At 40.0% G+C, this 19,600-nt stretch overlaps 7 protein-coding genes across 7 annotated transcripts; 3 read left to right on the top strand and 4 right to left on the bottom strand.

Moving 5' to 3' along the window:
- Positions 1-2,384: 2,384 nt before the first annotated feature.
- ATC70_003436 (uncharacterized protein) lies at positions 2,385-3,929 on the bottom strand (the record flags this gene model as incomplete). Its single annotated transcript, XM_064822796.1, has 5 exons — positions 2,385-2,854; positions 2,907-3,240; positions 3,298-3,440; positions 3,501-3,744; positions 3,795-3,929. 5 exons carry the CDS (start codon positions 3,927-3,929, stop codon positions 2,385-2,387), a joined length of 1,326 nt encoding a protein of 441 aa, XP_064679396.1.
- A 391-nt stretch (positions 3,930-4,320) lies between these two features.
- On the bottom strand, positions 4,321-5,786 carry ATC70_003435 (uncharacterized protein; the record flags this gene model as incomplete). The annotated part of the gene is made up of 3 exons (XM_064822795.1): positions 4,321-5,025; positions 5,098-5,581; positions 5,638-5,786. The coding sequence occupies 3 exons, from the start codon at positions 5,784-5,786 to the stop codon at positions 4,321-4,323; spliced, it is 1,338 nt and encodes a 445-aa protein (XP_064679395.1).
- Positions 5,787-5,919: 133 nt separating this feature from the next.
- On the bottom strand, positions 5,920-6,774 carry ATC70_003434 (uncharacterized protein; the record flags this gene model as incomplete). Its single annotated transcript, XM_064822794.1, has 3 exons — positions 5,920-6,120; positions 6,177-6,652; positions 6,717-6,774. The coding sequence occupies 3 exons, from the start codon at positions 6,772-6,774 to the stop codon at positions 5,920-5,922; spliced, it is 735 nt and encodes a 244-aa protein (XP_064679394.1).
- Positions 6,775-7,028: 254 nt separating this feature from the next.
- Positions 7,029-9,326, bottom strand: ATC70_003433 (uncharacterized protein; the record flags this gene model as incomplete). Its single annotated transcript, XM_064822793.1, has 11 exons — positions 7,029-7,459; positions 7,520-7,630; positions 7,692-7,740; positions 7,801-7,900; positions 7,954-8,018; positions 8,079-8,273; positions 8,328-8,365; positions 8,426-8,550; positions 8,612-8,667; positions 8,738-8,783; positions 8,842-9,326. 11 exons carry the CDS (start codon positions 9,324-9,326, stop codon positions 7,029-7,031), a joined length of 1,701 nt encoding a protein of 566 aa, XP_064679393.1.
- Positions 9,327-13,096: 3,770 nt separating this feature from the next.
- ATC70_003432 (uncharacterized protein) lies at positions 13,097-13,426 on the top strand (the record flags this gene model as incomplete). Its single annotated transcript, XM_064822792.1, has 1 exon — positions 13,097-13,426. One exon carries the CDS (start codon positions 13,097-13,099, stop codon positions 13,424-13,426), a length of 330 nt encoding a protein of 109 aa, XP_064679392.1.
- Positions 13,427-15,212: 1,786 nt separating this feature from the next.
- ATC70_003431 (uncharacterized protein) lies at positions 15,213-16,841 on the top strand (the record flags this gene model as incomplete). Its single annotated transcript, XM_064822791.1, has 3 exons — positions 15,213-15,296; positions 15,350-16,102; positions 16,161-16,841. The coding sequence occupies 3 exons, from the start codon at positions 15,213-15,215 to the stop codon at positions 16,839-16,841; spliced, it is 1,518 nt and encodes a 505-aa protein (XP_064679391.1).
- An 805-nt stretch (positions 16,842-17,646) lies between these two features.
- Positions 17,647-19,405, top strand: ATC70_003430 (uncharacterized protein; the record flags this gene model as incomplete). The annotated part of the gene is made up of 5 exons (XM_064822790.1): positions 17,647-17,981; positions 18,043-18,265; positions 18,321-18,443; positions 18,499-18,884; positions 18,943-19,405. 5 exons carry the CDS (start codon positions 17,647-17,649, stop codon positions 19,403-19,405), a joined length of 1,530 nt encoding a protein of 509 aa, XP_064679390.1.
- Between the last annotated feature and the right edge of the window lie 195 nt (positions 19,406-19,600).

Genomic DNA, 19,600 nt, shown 5'->3' with positions numbered 1-19,600 from the left:
ACGCTGCTGGTATTGCTGTTGCTGCTGGTGTTGCTGTTGCTGCTGGTGTTGCTGTTGCTGCTGGTATTGCTGCTGTTGTTGTTGTTGATGTTGTTGATAATCTGATGTTTCCTGGTCTACTGTCTTGGCTGTATGCTAGTTCTCTGGTCTATCTCTGGTGATTGCCTATACGCTTCTGGTCCATCCGTGGCTGTGATAGGTTTAGTAAGCAATTTCTTTGGTCTTTAACTAGTCTCTGTTGGTGGCGTTCGTTCTTTGGTTTCTCTATGGTGCTGGTTTTGTTGCTGCTGTTGCTGCTGCTGATATGGTCTTTCCTGGTCTACTGTCTTTGGTGCATGCTCGTTCTCTGGTTTATCTCTAGCTGTGGTAAGTGGTAAGTATCTTCTTTCTTCTGGTCGCAATGATATAAACCTTCTTTGAACGTTTACATTGTTACACTACGGCCCAACTGATGTTCTCACAGAACATGGATGTGCTCTTTTGGGAACATCGATGTTCTCATGAGCACATTGATGTTCTCATTTGAGAAGGTGTAGTTTTCCACATGAATAAAATGGTTTGAATAGCTAAACTATAATATTGTAGGCAATAGAAAGACTTTTATTATCTGTAAGATTCATAAAATTACTAAACGTATTATAAATTGCACGAGAAAATGGCAATTTAAAGTTACCTAATAACTACTTATTAAAGTAAAAGAATATATTTCGATAAGATATTCGGGTAGTTTAGTGGGAAGAACGTCAGATCCACAACCTGTCGGTTGTGTGTTCGACCCCGGTAGGAGCATTCTTTTTTTTTAAATTTCTGAAAATCGATGTGCTCATATAAGAATATGAATGTGCTCACATGGGAACATTTCGGATGTTCTCATAAGAACATCGGCCGACTTATAATAGATCTTTAGGAACGCCGATGTTCCCATATGAGAGCATTTTTCACCTTTCGGGAACATCGATGTGCTCATTTTGGAACATCAAATAGATTCTCATATGAGCACATCGATGTTCTCATGAGAACATCAGTTGGGCCGTAGTGTTACTTCCTTTCTCGTGATAATGCATTCATGATGTTTGCCTTGTTGCGCTTTCTTCTTCTTCTTTTTCTTTTGTTGGTGGTGTTTCCTCTGTGGCTTCACATGAAACAACATTTGTCATTATGTTGTATTGCAAGCTTATAATACCACTGTTGCTTTTGCAGTTGTGCGTATTTGTGCCATCTTGCTTTGCATCCGACTATTACTACCATGCGCGTTGCTCATGTATGCAATTTTATTGCAACAACAACGAGCTTTTTTGAACATCTTTGACGTTGTGTTATGCTTTTTCCTGACTCGCTTCGTGTGAATGTCTCTTTTTTTTTTGCCTACATATTACTATACTCTTATAGTATTATGTTCATTTGTTCCTTTGGTTATGTTTCTTTGAAGCATACTTTTTTACGTTGTGTGGATGTGCCTATCCCTGAAGCTCAACAAGACTCTATCCGAGACTAGGAGGTAGATAGGCCGCCTCCATTTGGTTATCACTACTTACTTTAGTGATGATTGAGGGTCTCAACGCCAGAATCTAAAGCTAGGTGATGTAAGTAAGGCATGCTCTAGCACCTGAGGGAAATTTGATGATAGTAACAGCTATATTGCCGTATATAGCGGAGCTTAAAATTTTGCCTCACATCAAAACAGGGGGAAACCCTCGCAAAATTTTTTTTAGTTTAGCGGAGTTTTCAAGCGATTTGATTGGCTCGGGGTTTAGCTTCGAAAATTAGTACACTGTCATCCATGATGTCTGTAGTTTGGAACAACTTTAGTATTAGAAGGGAAAGAAAAGGCACAAATATATACTTTTATAAACTCTCATTATTCAATTATGAAGTGAACTAGACAAGATTTCCATCATAAACAAGATACAAAATAAATGTCATCTCAATCAAGCCATGCTATTATCAACAGATAAGCATACGTAGTAGTAATAGTGTTAGCATGATGATAGCAAGGGTAAAATACTTTAAAAATAAGAGATAACAACAGATACTAAAGTAAATGTCAAGGGTATTGTAATGTGTTGTAATATAAATAAGCCTACAAAAGATGCATGATGCTCAACAATAAAGAGCTATTCTTTATGCATGACTCACAAACCATATATTGAAATGCTGTTCTTGATCCATCAAACCAACAACAAATAAATAACCCAACAATAATATACTAAATAATGGAATCACTGGCAGCTTCGAAGCTGCTGCCAGATACGAGATATAAACCAAGTGATATAAACGGAGACGTAGAATATACATTTTATTGCACATTATTCTAATTTCGAATAAAGAAGGATTTTAACAGTATTCTATCTATTTTTTTCAACCCCTTTTTTACTGCAAGTTAGTTACAATTCATCATGAACAGGCTCTGAAGATTTTTCCATAGCTTCGGAATCACTATCCTCTACAATATCTTCATGGAGAGGTGCCTCACTTAATTTCAATGCACCATTATAAGACCAAGCTTGAACGCGACCCGATCCAATTTGATTTAACCACTTGACAAGATTATCCTCACTCCAAGAACCAACATAGTTTCTAAAAAGATTCTTGCTAGGATGTACAATGAAGATGGAAGGATAGTCTTCTGATAATTGCAAGGTATTGATAATTTCTTTGGATTGATTTGCATGAATCCAGCCATATTCAAAATTCAAATTTTGTTGTGATGGCGACACTTTGTCTTTGAGCGCGTTAAGCGTTTCTAAGGTATCTTGCTTGTCCTCATCACCAGTAATGGCAATCACACAAACCGAGTTGCCGGTGAGTTTTAAACACTGTTCCTCCAAGACTTTGTCGTTGTCAAAAGCAATGACTATAATGCATCTGTCAGGATCATCCTATGCACAATTAATCGTCCTATATACCTTGCTTGGCCTTCTTCTTGGGTATTTCAGTTGCCTTCTTTTGTGGCGGAGGAGAAGGAGGACTCTTTTTATCACTTGGTAGAGCATACTTTTCCATAAACGCCTTGAGGTTTTCGCGATTGAGTTTACCTTCAAATCTGACAGTACCATGTTCAGGGGAAATGATTAAAAGTGTGGGGAAGGATTCAACACCGTATTCACTGACAATGTTTCTCTCTGATTGCTTCACCTCACCAGTCAACATGCGATCTTTAAAATCGACAGACAATGCTTTATATAAAGGCGTAGTTGTTGGCTTATTGGTAAACAAAAGAGCCTTGGGAAGTGTCTCGTTCTAGCTACGATGTTAGATCTTCCCTTGGTGTCCTCCATCACACACACTCCAATATACCTTTGTCTGTAAAAAGTTTTCCAAAGTGATACTCTTCTTGGATTTGACATCCCTTTCATTCCACTTTACAAATTGAACGTTGGATGGCTGGGATGACAGGAAATAATCAACCATTGACTTGGCATCTCGTGGTCCTTGGTAATCTATTCAATCATGATGAGGACATGCAAGTATACCAGGTTCAGGCACATGGAATAACTCACCAGTAGGCACTTTGGTCATTTGGCCAGTACGCTTATCTTTTCTTAAATCAGGACTGAATACTTTGATAGTAGGGAACCCTTTAATTTCGTACATGGCACAAAGGCCTTTGTTGGTCTCGACATCACAATCAACAGCACCCACATTGACGAGACCCTTGAGGTTGGTGGCCACTTTCTTCCACTCTGGTGCTAGTCGTTGACAGTGGCCACACCAAGGAGCGTAAAACTCTACTGCGACTAGTTGCTGTCGAACAGTCAGCATGAATTACAAGGCGTGGCATTTGCAAGACTTACATCTGTATCCAGAATAGCAGGACCAAAGTTGTGTGGCGTCAATTCAGTTACATCGTCTCTGGGACCATAGAAAGCTTGAGTCAAGGCAATATTTGCCCATACAGCTAAAAATGCACCAACAAATTGTGTCTTCATTGAGATGAATAAAGAGAATAAAGAGAGACACGAAGATGTTGTGATTATATAGCAAGATCCAAATGGTCAATTGAACCTCAGTTTCCCTTGATTTTGACTTGTTTCCAGATTATTGGCCGTTTTTGTTTTGTGGACCTTGATCGTTTGCATTGCATTAATTTGTAACAAGCTGTGCTACATTCAAATTATGTAAAAAATTGGAGTAGCACTACCTTTCATCAACAAGGCTTTTTTGATATATAGCGATCTATGTTCATGAAGTATCTTGCTTTACCAAACTTCATAGATCTCTTTGAAGGTTCTTCTTAATTGGCATTTGTGGATTCTGTCAAATACAGCAAATATATCATACAACTCCAAAAGACAGTGATCTATTATTTATTTTATAAATCTAATATCCCAAGTATTCTCTTCGCAAGCTCAATGCATTTTTACGAAGATCCTTCCATTTCTCTGATAGGCGACCCGTTACAGGATGATCTGATTGCCAACCCTCTCTATCAGCATCAGTCCAGCCCTCAGCCCAAGCACCTAGTCTTTCATCATAGTCAAACTCCTTTGCAACGCCCATGATAAACTCTAAGCGATTGTCATTGTCATCTGCACTACTAGACTCCTCTGATGTAGGAGGTAGCATAGGAATCCTGCCACTCCAATACCTTGCCATGACGATACTTTGACGCTGCATTAATGGCAGTGGAACTACTCGAATTGGTAGACCCAGAAAGCACAGCGTAGGATTGTTTTGATAGAACATGTATTGAGTGAGGTGATGCACTTTTTGTCCAGTTTTGATAAGGTTGTCCTTCTGGAAGGGTAAAAATGGGAAACTGTAGAGATAGCCTGTGCCAAATACAACGACATCTACATTTGCTAGTTTTGTGTCGTCTTGCAATTCAATACAAGGAAAGCCAGTGTCATCAACGCTGAATTGATTTACGAGTGCAACTTGATGGACATTTGGAGGATTTCTCTCGACAGCTTGACGAGAGAGTTCTGTTTGAGTGCGAATACACTGATACACTTTGGTTGCCACGGTGGATGTCTCTCGTACAATATCAATGGCTGAAGACCCACCGCCTATCACCAAGATTGTCTATCGTATAGCATCAGTGTCTGCTACGTCAAGATCTGCTATTTTATGCAACATGCATGGCAGATGACTAACCTTCCCCTTAAATTCTTCAGGTCGACGATAATCCCGCGAATGAAGTAATTGAATCTTCTTATTTAGAGCAAGCGTTTCTAACCCTGGGATGTCAGGTACGTAAGGAACTGCATAATGACCGGTGGCAACCACAAGAGCGTCAAATTCCGCAGTGTAAGCTTCTTTATCGTTCTTTACTGAAACTTTCCAGACGTCATTTTCGAATACAGCCTTTTCCACTAGTGTCGAAAATCGTATACAGGGTAGCAAATTCTCATTTTTTGCTAGTTCACTAAGATAGTCCATGACATGCGTATGCGATGGAAAGTCGGGTGTATTTTTGGGAAAGGGTGCATCTTGGAAACACATGACAGAATGAGGCAGATTTGTATGAAGATTAGCATAAATGGGTGAGTGTAGCTGATCTAATTCCAGTGTTGTGTCTACTTTTAATGCGTCTGTAGAGGGAAATGGTGGAGGCGGATTTCTCTCGGGCGAGTAACACCTAATGTTTATTATGTGAGCTCTGTTAGGTGTGGAGAAAGAGAAGGCTCTACTTACCATGTGCCGCCTGTATGATTGTTTCTCTCGAAAATTGTAATAACATCAAAGGCATCTTCGTCACGCAATGCTCTAGCAGCGGCAATACCACCAGGGCCACCACCGATAATGGCTACTCTTTTGATAGTCTTCTGAATGACATTTGCCATGTTTATTAGAGTTGATTTATGCAATTAGAAGGAAAGATAGAAGAAAAGGAGCAAGCAAGCGATGAGCTCATTTATAGATTTCGATGAAATGTGAGGAGATTTAATCTGATGCCAGTGATACACTGCCATCCGTCTACAGCAAGATGATACTTGCATCATTGTTCTTTGCTGATGGAGGTAGGCTCGATAGCATGACAGAGCTTGTATTGGAATCCTCAATATGTGTTGGCAGCGCCGAGTTGACCTTGGATGTTCTTGGCGGATGTATCGATATTTCAGGGCGAATCATGACGAAATTTCTTGAATCATTGACAATTTGAGAAGCCCAGAATCCCTAGAGTAGGTATTAGTTTATACACAAATGTCTATCAAATGTATTGAACCACTTACAAACACAAACACAAAGAACACAAGAAACATGAACGAGAGCTTCACTTCGGTGTCATGTAGTTTGTAGCAGTTGAATCCTAGTGTGTCGACAGTTTGCGTGTCTAATGCGAAGGCTGTGCTGTTTTGAAATGCGTCTGCGGATCGATTCGTACACCAGCGTATAAATTCGTCCTTCTTCACTGCAAACAAAATGCAATTGACAAACATGTCGATAAGAATAGCTGATACAAAGCAAGCAAACAGCTTTGCATACTGTCTGTATCTATTCACAGATCGGTAAATGACATGCAATGTGTAGCCGTATAGAAGCACCAGCACAAACAAGACATTTATCACACCAAATACAATGGTCGCAGGTGCACTGAAATATGAAAAGAAGGCTACTTTGGAGTGAGATGTCTGCTCTTTTTTTTTCCATCTTCTAGTCAACTTACGGCTCTTGTTCATGAATGAAAAGCTAGCAAAGAACAAGCTCACTGCCTGTAAAACTGAGTTAGTTTCAAGCAATCGTTGAATCATGCGCTGTGCCTTTTTACCTACAATCCATGCAGTCAGTATTAAGGGCACGCCAATTCGAGTCGGTATACACATGCAGCATTTTGAGTGATTGATAGTATTATACATGATGATGCCATGATGCTGATTGAACGGGTTAATCATATGCTTGCTTTATTATGTTGTAATGAATTATAAAGAAGAATTGAAAAAGAGGGAAAAATCAACTCGTGTGTATGTATTTATATGAATCGAGAAAAGAGAAAACAAACAACAAAAACCTAAAAATGGTATGTTTGGGTGATCCAAGCTAGCTTTTTGTCATACATATTCATTGTTGTCGCTTTGATATAAGGTTCAATAGTATTCGACGGATTGCGATTGAGTCATCATTATCTGGGTGGGTGTCATGTCTTCTTTCGTCTCCAAATCTTGGATGTTAGCCAACACTTGTTCTCCTAATCTTGCTTTACGAGCCTCCATATCCGTGGGGTTGAGGTACATCCATTCATGACCTTGAGCTTCCTCAATACTAATACGCTTGCTAGGATCCACAGTGAGCAGTTCCTTGATCAGACCCTTGGCCAGTTCTGATATGTGACCCCAATAGCGATCAGGAAAGTCGTACTTTCCCATCTTGATCTGAGCCTTCATGGAAGGTGGCGCATTTTCTTCGGAAAAGGGGGGATAGCCGCACAGGCAAATGTAAAGCATAACGCCCAAGCTCCATAAATCACACTTTTTGTCATAGGCACGGCTGTCAGATGAGTTCAAGATCTCAGGGGCAACTAAGCATAATGTTTTGTTAACCAAAGGCACTTTATGGGAATGTGCAGGTGCCAGCTTACCGTAGTTGGGTGTGCCACATTGGCTGCCAAAGCTTTGGTCTCTTTGTTCAGTTTTGGCAAGCCCAAAATCAGTAATTTTGACCTGCAATGTGTCTCTATCAGCAAGAAGCACTAGTTGGCATTAAGAGTGAGATCCAAGTATCATTCATTGTCAAAGCAACTACACACTCACCATTCTCTGGTTTCAAATCTCTGTGTGCAATATTGTTGTCATGCAAATACTACAAAGATGTGTATATGTCAGCACATCAGCGAATATACCATGAACGGAACATGTTTACCTTCAAGCCGGTGAACAGCTGCCAGAAAATAAATCGTGTCTTGTCTTCATCGATGGTCTTGTTTGAAGACACAAAGTCAAACAATTCGCCACCAGGCACACTTTGATAAATCTGCGTAAGTATAGAGATGCCTTTGGATTCGACATGACTTACTATTCCAAAACCAAGTAGATTGTATGTTGTTCATTGAAGACTCTATCAATGTTTACCACCAAAGGCTAATCATGCTGGTTATTCAACGTATTCATCATCAAAGTAGATGAGCGTGTCAAACTTACATGCTTTCTGAGCGACATCATGATACTGACTTCCTGAATGATGGCCTGGATCATTTTTGGCTTCTGAGCAAAGCGATTCTTGTTGAGAACCTTGATGGCAACCGTCTTTCCGGTGACGCGATGAGTTGCACGCTTTACACTTGCAAAATTGCCTCGACCTAGTGTCTGCTGAAACTCGTATTCATGTTCGCATAGCTAAAACATCCATGTAAATACACGTGATTCTGCACACCTTGGTAGTACACTTACATTGGCTTCAAATACTGGTGGGAATAGAACGCGGTAAACTACAAATCCAGTGTTAGAGAAAGACGCGTATCAAAAAATTATGCAAAAAGACAGCTTACATCTGTTGCGAAGATCGGTCTCAGGGTAGGATTTGCGTCTAAACAATTGAATCTCGTCCTTATTTCTCAACATTACGCGATTTTTGCAGCCAACCAAGATGCCATTCACATAGGTGCCATTGAAGCTGTTTAAAAAAAATCAGGAACCGAACACCAATGCCATTTGTAAGTGCCATCTTGTTTTACCTATAGTCTTCAAGGAAGATTCTGATGCCTTTTGCTTTACCGTTCGAACCCGTCTCCTACGCATGCAATGTTCATGTCAGACATGTTTTAATATATTCGGATCTTGGATTCGCTCTTCTCAATTACCATGTATATCAGGCAATGCTTCTTGCTAATCTCATTTCGTTCGAACCTAAACAAGAGTGTCAATGAATAGGTTTTACTAGCAGAGAGAGAGAATGAACACCTACCGAATGTCACTGTCGCTATTTCTACCGAGCAGATAACCAGCTCTCTCATTACCATCAGACTCTTTCTTTACAAGATACTTATTGGGGTATTTGGGGTTTTGCGATTGTAGGAAAGCCCATGCCTTGCTATTTGCTGACCAGTCTGGTGTTTCCAATTCAAATGGTGTGTTCTCAACCACTGTGAAATCGTTGATGGATGAGGCATTGGGCAATAGAGGCTTGGAAACAGGATTGGGTGTAGTAGGTGTGGTAGGCATAGTTCTGTCATTGTCGTTGTCATGAAACGTCTTTTGCTGTTTGATAGCTACAGTTGGCTCTTCTTCATTACCATCGTGCCTATCTTGTCGCTTCAAGCTTGCGTCTTGCTCATCCAATGAATAGAAGATGGTGCCATTGGGAGATGGATCCGCAGCAGCAACAGTTGTGCCATCCGATGTAGAGTGTCTTGATATGTTGAGTTGTTGTGGCATATCTGGTGTAGTCATGATGTCGTTACGTATAAATGTGTGTGTGTGTGTGTGTATGGGCGATCAAGCTGGTATTCACAACAGAGAAGGTTAATAAAGAAGTGTGGTATGAAGATGATAAAGAAAAGGATGCTATTTTTTTTTTTTTTTTTTTTTTTTTTTTTTTTTGATTGGGAGGTGTATAACATGAAAGGGAGATTCAACCACAAATAGACTTTGTAAAACGCCAAACCACTGTCACGGTGATTCACGTACGTTTGAATACATGAAATGGTGTAATGTCTATTGGGAATATTCTCCATAGTGATGCCATTTGGCATTTCCAAAGCCGTGACGTTCCATCTCTCACTTGTCCTGTCATTTGGTTGATTCTGGGTATACATTCCAATCATATCAAGTAATGTGATTTCAGGAGTTGTTTTTCATTAACCTTAAGTAGAAATCTACGCCAAACCCAGACCAAGATCCCTTTCATTGTCGTTCACAACAAATAAAGCCGTCTGTCTAATAGGCCATCCCAAATTCACAATCAAGAAGAGAGAAAGAGGGAAAGAATACATCAGTAATTAATGTATCAAAGGTGCGTGCCCTGATTATCTATTACAATATTTCATTAGCTGTATTATGTAATGAGATGAGATTACTTGAGGCATTCGCTTGTGTCATGCACAGTGTGCAATGGATTGGCGTAGGGTCTTACAATTTTGATTGATATATCCGGTGATGTTGAGTAGCGCAGTCGCTAGCTTATACTAATGACAAACAAACTACTCTGACTGATCTAAAAGCAAGCGCATTGATAGCTTCTATATACTCACAGATTTGAGAGTTCAAGAGATGGTATGTAACATTTATACTAGTACCGTCCACAATTAAATTGTATTTCGCGATTAAGAAAACAAGAAAATTAATATAAGAAAAAGCATGTCATTGTGTGAAATACAAGCTAGACTGTTTAAAAATTGCTTTTTGCTTGCCCGTTGCTGTTCTATTGACTCTAAGAGCATCCATTGTCTTGAAGTGAAAAGCATTGATATTGGCAGCCCACACTGATTTGAGCTCCGGTTACTGTCGACTCAAGATTGGTCAGATTTGATCGACTTTGACTCCAAATTTATCTATTTGTTAAATTCGACTATATAAGCTTTGGTGATTTTCCTTTACTGTCCTAAGCGTTTCTAGAGTACTTTTCAAGGAGCATCTAATGATACTAATTGTATCAAGTGTTTGTAAAAAGCACTTTGAGTAATTTAAAGAAGTTTAAAATGAGGTTTCTGACTAAAATGTAGAGATTTTCCATATAAAGGTTTCACAAACAAAGTTTCAGGGGTTGTCTTGGATCTATACGATCATTTTGATTTAATATATGCCTTAGTAAAAGTCTTCAATTTTGGGGTAAAAAAAAAACGCGATAGTTTAATTTTCGATGATTTTCATGAGGTACCCCTCATGCTTTTTAACAAAAATTAAACGATTGCATTTTTCACCTTGAAAATGAAGACTTTTACTATGGTATACGAGCCTTTCAGCACTTCGGGTGGTTTCCTGACCTACGCTTCGCTTCGGTGGAAACCAACCTACGTTCAAACGGCTCGCGCTGCCGCGGGCCTTTGGCTAATATCCCAAAATTAATATAGCTAAAATGTTAGAAGAGGAACCCTGATTGTTGATTGATATATAATCACTAATCATATGAGTGTTTATGCTTCGGATGGTTCTCACCGAAGCGTAGCGAAGGTAGAGAACCAACCTGCGCAGCGGCAGCTCGTGCTACTGATTGCTCTTGCGTATTTTATCAAAATACTGCTACTTTCATTTTGACCCTCCACTTACACATAGTAACCCTTCATATTATCTGTGGATCTGATTCTTATGTGATGTTCTACATCCATATACACGTAGCTACTTCATATACGGGCAAGCAGCATACTGGTATTCCCACTTTTTAGTCCTTAGTGTCCCTAATACAGCAAAGTATGAGTGCATTTGAGCTGAATTTTCTTGCGTTCAAGGCCGTTTTAGATCGTCAGAATAGCCCCAAATGGTTGCTTTCATCTGGCAGTTCCTTTCTGACACTTTTGCTCGACTTTTTGGGGACCAAAAAAACATGGTCAAAAATCGACCAAAAAGCATGAGGTATCCCTCATGGTTTTCATCGAAAATCAAACGATCGCATTTTTCATCTTGATAATGAAGACTTTTACTATAGTATATCTTGAATCAAAATGTTTCTATCAATCCAAAGCAACCTCTGAAATCATCTTTGTGGGACTTTGATATGTAAAATTTCGACATTTTGGCCATAAATCTCTTTTCATATTTTTACAAATCATTCAATAAGTGATTTCAAAACATCTATTTTACTTAGTACCATTGGAAGCGCCTTGAAAAGTACTCCAGGAAAGCTTAAGGAAGCATGGGGTGATTATCATACTTCACTTAGTCGAATCTGCAAAAATAGCTCGATCGAGTCCAAAATTATCAAAATATGTCCAATCTGGAACAGACTATGATTCTGGGTTTGAATTAATTTTGGCTGGTAGGGCCAGCTGGAAAACTCATGCCCTTTTCATAAGGCAATACAGTAGTAAATGCCCTCGAAGCGTATAGAAAGTAGGTGGAAGGTCATAGCACTATCGTTTATAATGATATTTTATTGCCTTCTATATCGTTCATAATGATATTTTATTGCATTCTATATTTAATAACGTTAGTCTGGACATTGACAATGCATGGGTTGCATAAAATGTCTGCAGTAAGTAATGAAATCTCTGAGGCTCTGAGACGTCGCTCAAATAAAACATTGACAGCATTGAGCAGAGGAAAGAGGGTAGAAATAACAGTGGTTTTTGTTGATTGATTGTAAAATCATTATTCTCATATGAGCCAGGACAGATAGATGCCTTGAAACTCAGGTTCCATATTAGGATTGTAAAGTGCAAAAGTACTGAACATTTATTATTTTTTTTGGAGGTTCCAAAAAAAAAATTGGGTTCCCAGCAAAATTGGAATCCGATTGGAGTGATAACTTTTGTTATAAGCCAATACTTTGTCAAATAACAATTGTTATTGATCTTTGGGTTCCAGTTTTCGTTCCAAGTGTGTATATTTGACATTTACATAAAAAATATTAGGATTCAATACATTCTAATGATATGTGCGTTATCCAAGGCCTTATCATAAAAAATATATGTATTCTTTTGGTTAATTAACACCTGAAAGAACTTTTTTTTTCGCTTTTAGTTTGTACTTATGTTCCTGAAATTTAATCAGAAACCCACTCTTTCTAGAATTTCAAAGGTATAAAGCTTTTTTTTTTTTCAAAATGAAAACTGTGTGTCTGATCTTTTTGCTTGATTTATAGAAAAGCAAAAGCTCACGTTGAAGAAAATGAAGTGCCCCATTCATTAATTATTGAAAGATTTGCGCCTGAAGTACAAGAGCAGCTTTCCAGCATCAACCGAAGTATAGCAAATACAATGCGAGAATTGAAAGAACGTCAAAAGAAGTCGGATGAAATCCAGCAGCAAATGCAAAAAGTGTTTGACAATATAGTCACCGGAAAGCAGCAACTGCAACTGTCTTTTAGAATGGACCAAGGGAACCAAGCAGTAGCGACAACAGGCGCTGTCGCAAAAACCTCTGCCTTGCCAAGATAAGAAGATGTATCGCAATCAAAACAATTTTCGGAAGAATCCCAACAAAGCCCACCACCACCAGGTTACAACAACACCGCAGTTGCAACTATTTCACTTCCATACAATCAAGAAGGTGTACCGTTATACAAAATGAGTCGACAAGTGACAACTGTGTGTGATCTTTGGGACGAGTGGACAATAGGTCGAGATGGATTCTGGTCTGTTCAAGAATTAGAAGACAAGTGGGGCGCTAAATGGAGAAAAGACGACAGAAAATGGTTCAATATCCGTAAAAAAATCATTGATTCCGTTGAAGACCTTCAGCTGGATCTTGGTCTCTCCCCCACTTCTGCTGTAGGCGCCCTACAAAAGGTGCTCAACACTCGCCACTGGTCTTTGGATCGCTTGGGCACCGAGCTCCAAAAAGGCGCTTTTTTTCCTTACGAAGAAACGAAAAGAAGAAAATTGCAACACTTCTAGCTGAGCCTTTTTTACCATCAATAGTTGCATTTTCATTAATAAATATCTTTGTTTTCCTGTGGATTTTGTAAAAATCGCTTAAAATGTGTTATGTAAATCTGGGTCCCAAAATAGCAGGGAACCCCAAATGGCACCCACTACTGAGAGTTGGTAAATAATCCTTTATGATATGAGCCAGGACAGATAGATGCCTTGAAACTCAGGTTCCATATTAGGATTGTAAAGTGCAAAAGTACTGAACATTTATTATGTTATGATATTAATTCAAAATGTGTCTCTCGGTCCAAAGTAACCTCTGAAACCACTTTTGTGAGGCTTTCATATGCAAAATCTGGGTATTTTCGCTGAGAACCGCATTTCAAATTTTATTAAATTGCTCAATAATTTCAGTTGAAACATTTTTTTACAATTGGTACCATTGGAAGCGCCTTGAAAAGTACTCCAAGAATGTGTTAGAAAGCGTAGGGTGATCATCACAGTTTATATAGTCGAATATCATAAAATAAATTAAAGAAGTCGAAAAGAGACAAAATCTGTCCAATCTTGAACAAAAAAAAAACTGCGTTTGAATCAATTTTGGCGGCGGCATTGCTGCTGGCTGACCTAAACGCCTTTCTGTTGATGACAATGATGATTGCGATGCTGATTAAATGGGGATTATGGAATTGAAAAGACAATCGCTTAGCGCAAACACTTTTTTGGGGAGTTTTGCCTCATGATGGTGTCTTTTACAATGGAAATATCTCAAAAAAGTCGCTGTAGATCTTACACAAGTCCTGTATTTACTTCTTATGACCAGCTTTATGTCGCCATCTTATTAAGAGCATTAGCAGAAGCGAATAATATGACAATTCTATTACCAGAAAATGGCGATTGTGATGTACAAATGCTGCATAAAGCTTGAATTTTCTTTCACATTGTCCCAATAATAGGCTTCGTTTGATATCAGTGTAAGCAAAAAGGATGCTGAGGGAGATACCTCCTCTTCTCTTCCTAGCTCTGACATAACCTTCGCTTTACTAACTAATAATTGGTTGTTTAAAATCTATTTGATATACCAAAATGTTATAATATCTGATTTAAATGTCTTTGCCGAGAGCCTACAGGGCGACGCCGACATCGAGCGTAGCGAGAGAGATCGGCTAGTAGAATAGATACGCTAAAACAGCATTTTGACAATAGCTTTTCTATTTGTCATATAACGATGATAGTGTATGTACCAAATAGTAACTGCAAACTGGCAATGTCATATTGTAGAAAATGGAAAGCAATAGCCACGAATCGGAAATATGCGGGCAATTTCATGATGTCAGAGCGTAAAGGTCTGTTACATCCTTCTGGTTTGTCCTGATGACTTGCTGGTACATGGAATGCAATTGAGAAGCGATAGCATATCTCCGTTCAAACGTGCACTTGTTGTTGTTGTTGTTGTTGTTGTTGTTGTTGTTAAAGTGATACAAAGCTAAAAGGCATGAAATGGAGTCTTCAGCAATACAGCTTGAGTGCCATGAGAGACATCTTATTGTTACTCGAAATACATCAAGTTTCAATATCAATTCAAACTAATTTAATGGCCTTTTACCAATGGTACTCTGTCCTTCATGCCCCCCCTGATAGAACTTTATCTCTTTACAATAGGGAAAAGGCGGGGTAGTTCACTCTAGATCAGATCATGGCTATTTGATGTCTGTGCAGGACAAAGAAAAGGAAAAAAAATAGTATATATATACTTTGGTACAATTCTCACATACGTTAAATTCGTACTTTCTTCCGTCAACTCATCAACATGTTCAAGTTGCAAGGAAAGGCTTTGTTCAGGGCATCAACTCTGTTGGCTGCTGCTGGTTTCGTACTTTTTGGTTATGATCAGGTACATGCATATAGATGCTTGACGGATGTCCATACTAATGTTTTTTACTGTAGGGTGTCATGTCAGGCATTCTACCTAATGAGCATTTTCTTGATCTCATGGGACATCCTAATTCAGTTCTCATCGGCCTCAGTGTCGCCATCTACGAGTTAGGTTGTCTAGTAGGTGCACTGGCTACCGGAAGGCTCAGTGACATGCTCGGAAGAAGAAACGCTATAAGACTTGGCTCCACTATTCTTATTGTAGGTGCTGTTCTCCAGACTAGCACCGTCAGTCTTGGCATGACCATCGCCTCTCGTATCATTACTGGTATTGGTAATGGTATGAACACTGCCACTGTCCCTGTGTATCAATCAGAAATCTCGCCTCCTAAGAGTAGAGGTGCCCATGTCTGCTTTGAATGTGCTCTTATTGTTGTAGGTATTGGTATTTCTTACTGGCTTGAATACGATCTTCATTTTGTGGGCGGTGAATTTGCTTGGAGATTCCCTTTGGCTTTCCAGATTCTCTTTGGTCTCATTCTTGTCGCGGGTACGTTCATTATCCCAGAAACGCCTCGCTGGTTAGTGGCTCATGGTAAAGACGACGAGGCAAAGGAAGGGCTCTCTAGGCTGTGGACAAACGGCGACGTCAATCATCCTCGCTGTATCTCAGAATATGAAGAAATTAGAGATGGTATCGAGCTTGAGCGACGTGAAAATGTCTCTTCTTACAAGGATTTGTTCACTAAAGGCAAGTTCAACAACCGTAAAAGAGTGCCTATCGGTATGCTCAGTCAAATTATACAACAACTGGGCGGCATCAACGTAAGCGGTTGCATTGAGTTAGGGTTGGTTATGTGCTTTAACCATGATCCCATATTAGATTACCACGTACTATCTGACTGATGTCATGCTCCAAGCTGGTATGGATACTGATATGGCCATGTTGATGGCTGCTGTGGACTCTATTGTCTATTTCATTGGCGCTATGCTACCTGTCGTCTTGGTTGAAAGAGTGGGCAGAAGAAAGATCATGTTGTGGGGCCTGCTTGCACAGGCAGTGACTCTTTGTTGTATTGGTGGATGTCAAAAGGCAAATACGGATAGACAGACAACTGCTGCTGCTAAGGGTGCTGTAGCATTCACTATGTCGTACAATTTTGTGTTTGGAGCCAGTTGGCTGGGCATGTCATGGTTGTATCCAGCTGAAATCTTTTCGACAGGCCTTCGCGCAAAGGGTAATTCTCTGTCAACAGCTGCAAACTGGCTTGGTAACTTTGTTGTTGTTGTTGCAATGATTGCACCTGTTCTCTTTGAGTACATCACTTTCTGGACTTATATTCTTTTTGGATGTATGAGCATTGTATTTATACCCATGGTCTACTTTTGGTTCCCAGAGACCAAAGGTCTATCGCTTGCACAAGTGGAGATCCTCTTTGCTGTGGATGACATTAAAGCAGATATCCAGCCTCTTGCCTCAGAGCGCAATCACCACACATATGAAACTGAAAAGAAAAATGACGTCGAGAATCGTATGGATGAGTACGATGCTCCAGCTCCGTAAATCTAATCACACCATTCCACATATACACACCTAATCTACTCTATATTCTCTTGTATATTTAATCACTACTAGTCAGATTATCATATAAATAAACCATCTGGAACCATGTTACACCAATAACCAATGCTGCTACATAAACGGTTCCCACTTTCACTTTCACATGCTTGATCAATGGCATGAGGGGCATTGTGGTTGGCGGCAGATTTATTTAGCCCTTCACCTCAACAAAATGATGCCGTGTTCTCATGAGTTTCCTCTTAAACGTCAATGTAAAAGTAACCATGGAGTGCCCAGCAATAAGGTGCTATTGAATCCAATGTAAAATGTAGCATGACTGCTGAGTAGAGCCAAAATAATGTGGCCACAGCAAATGCAAACGGCATATTGATTTGATATTTCCTTGCTTGCTCTCTCAGCATTGATCAGCAGTGATGCGTTTTCATTGGCCTCGTCAAAGCCTGTAGAAATGAATACAAGAGTGTGTCAACCTCCGTCATGCTAGCATCTACATCTCTCTCGAATACAAAATTTCATCAGGTGGTAAAATGAAAGACGAATACTGAGTTTCCATGCAACAAATGTGTGTGTGTAAAAAAAACATATATCACAATAGGGTTCAATGCCCGGTGGAAAAGCTGTTTATTAAGCTCAAATGCGGATTTTCCCCACATCATGGAAAGGGTCTTATTAATTTAATTGCAGTGCTCTTTTCTTTGGTCTCTCTTTCTCCACTTTATTTATTCTATTTGCTTTCTTTTCACAGACACCCCCCCCCTACTCTCACAGCTATTCGTATTAGAACAACATGGGCCTCAAGACATTTACTCGTGAAGAAGTCAAGCGTCATGCCACTGAAGAAGATTTGTGGATCATCATTGATTCAAGTGTATACGACATGAGCCGCTTCATTGATTTGCATCCAGGTGGTGCTTTCCCCATCTTGGAACTCGCTGGTAAGGATGCCACGGATGCCTTCTACGGCCTTCATCGTCAAGAAGTGCTCATCAAGTACGATCGCTACAAGATTGGTACAATTGCTGATGAGAAGCCTCAAATCGACTTTTATGAACACGGCTCTTTCTCCAAGGTGCCTTATGCTGAATCCAGTGCCTGGATGGGCTTCAAGTCACCCTACTTTACGTATGTTACTTGAGTCATGTTGTTTTGTTTGGTTGGTAACTCATTCATTTGAACTGTGTAGTGAATCTCACTTCAAGCTCCGTGCTGCTGTCCGTAAGATTTGTGATTCCTTGGCTGTCGAGGCTCGTGAGTTTGAAGACGCTGGAACCAAGCCTTCTGATGAATTCATGAAGAAGATGGGTGAGAACCACCTTTTGGCCATGAACATTGGCCCTGGCCCTCATTTGCATGGTATGATCCTTCCAGGTGGTGTCAAGGGTGAAGAGTTTGATTATTTCCATGAGGTAAGCATAATTACCAATTTCAGTAGCCATTTGAATTGACACATGACATTTGTAGATGATTGTTCACGAGGAACTTGGTCGCTGGAAGGTCCGTGGTTTTGATGATGGTGTCATTGGTGGTATGGTCATCTCTGCTCCTACCGTCCTCAACTTTGGTTCTCCTGCTCTCAAGCAGAAGGTAAGCTCACTGTGGCTAGATCAAGGCAATGGATGCTAACATGTGGACCATGTAGATTGTTCCTGAGGTTTTTGCTGGTAGAAAGCGTATCTGTCTCGCCATTAGTGAGCCTTATGCTGGTTCCGATGTTGCTCGTATCAGAACTACTGCTAAGCGTACTGCTGATGGTAAGCACTTCATTGTCAATGGTGTCAAGAAGTGGATCACCGGTGGTTGTTGGGCCGATTACTTTTCCGTTGCTGTTCAAACTGAGAAGGGTATCTCTATGCTTCTCATTGAGCGTGGTGAAGGTGTTGAGACCAAGCTCATCAAGACCTCTTATTCTCCCAGTGCTGGTACTGCTTATGTCACATTTGAGAATGTGTTGGTCCCTGTCGAGAACTTGTTGGGTAAGGAGAACAAGGGTTTCTTGGTCGTCCTCTCCAACTTTAACCACGAGAGGTAAGCTTAATTTGCCACCAACGAGTGAAACAGTTTGTCTGAAGACCTATTTGAATAGATGGGTTATGCTTACTGGTAGTTCTATCGCTTGTCGTCTCGTTATTGAAGAGTGCTTCAAGTGGGCTAACCAAAGACAAGTCTTTGGTAAGCGTCTTATCGATCAACCTGTCATCCGTAACAAGTTGGCCAAGATGATCTCCAGTCTCGAGAGTGTCCATGCTTGGATCGAAAACTTAACTTTCCAAATGAACAACATGAGCTACAATGAGCAATCTGACAAATTGGCTGGCCCCATCGCTTTGTGCAAATACCATGTTACTCGTGTCATGCACGATGTTGCTGACGAAGCCTGTCAAATCTTTGGTGGCCGTGCCATCACCAAGACTGGTATGGGCAGAACTGTTGAAACTTTGCAAAGAACATACAAGTTCTCTGCCATCTTGGGTGGTTCTGAAGAAATCATGGCTGATCTTGGTGTGAGACAAGCCATGAAGAAGTTCCCTGATGGTGCCAGACTCTAATTTACTATTTATTTACTCTTATTTATTCAATATATCATATATCATGTTGATACGTTTTTGCAGCTTATAATGCGTACATTCTATGACCACGCCTATCTTTGATCTGTAGAGTCTGCATTAGGCATCGTGACGATGTGATGTTGTAAATGCCAAGGCTGATGAAGTGTGGTAACTCACGTATACCGCTGATTGGAT

This window comes from Mucor velutinosus (assembly GCF_035048745.1).
Source record: "Mucor velutinosus strain NIH1002 chromosome Unknown tig00000165, whole genome shotgun sequence".
NCBI classification, from domain to species: domain Eukaryota; kingdom Fungi; phylum Mucoromycota; class Mucoromycetes; order Mucorales; family Mucoraceae; genus Mucor; species Mucor velutinosus.
Note: the sequence above shows the minus strand (reverse complement) of the source record. Positions and strands in the feature narration are given on the sequence as shown.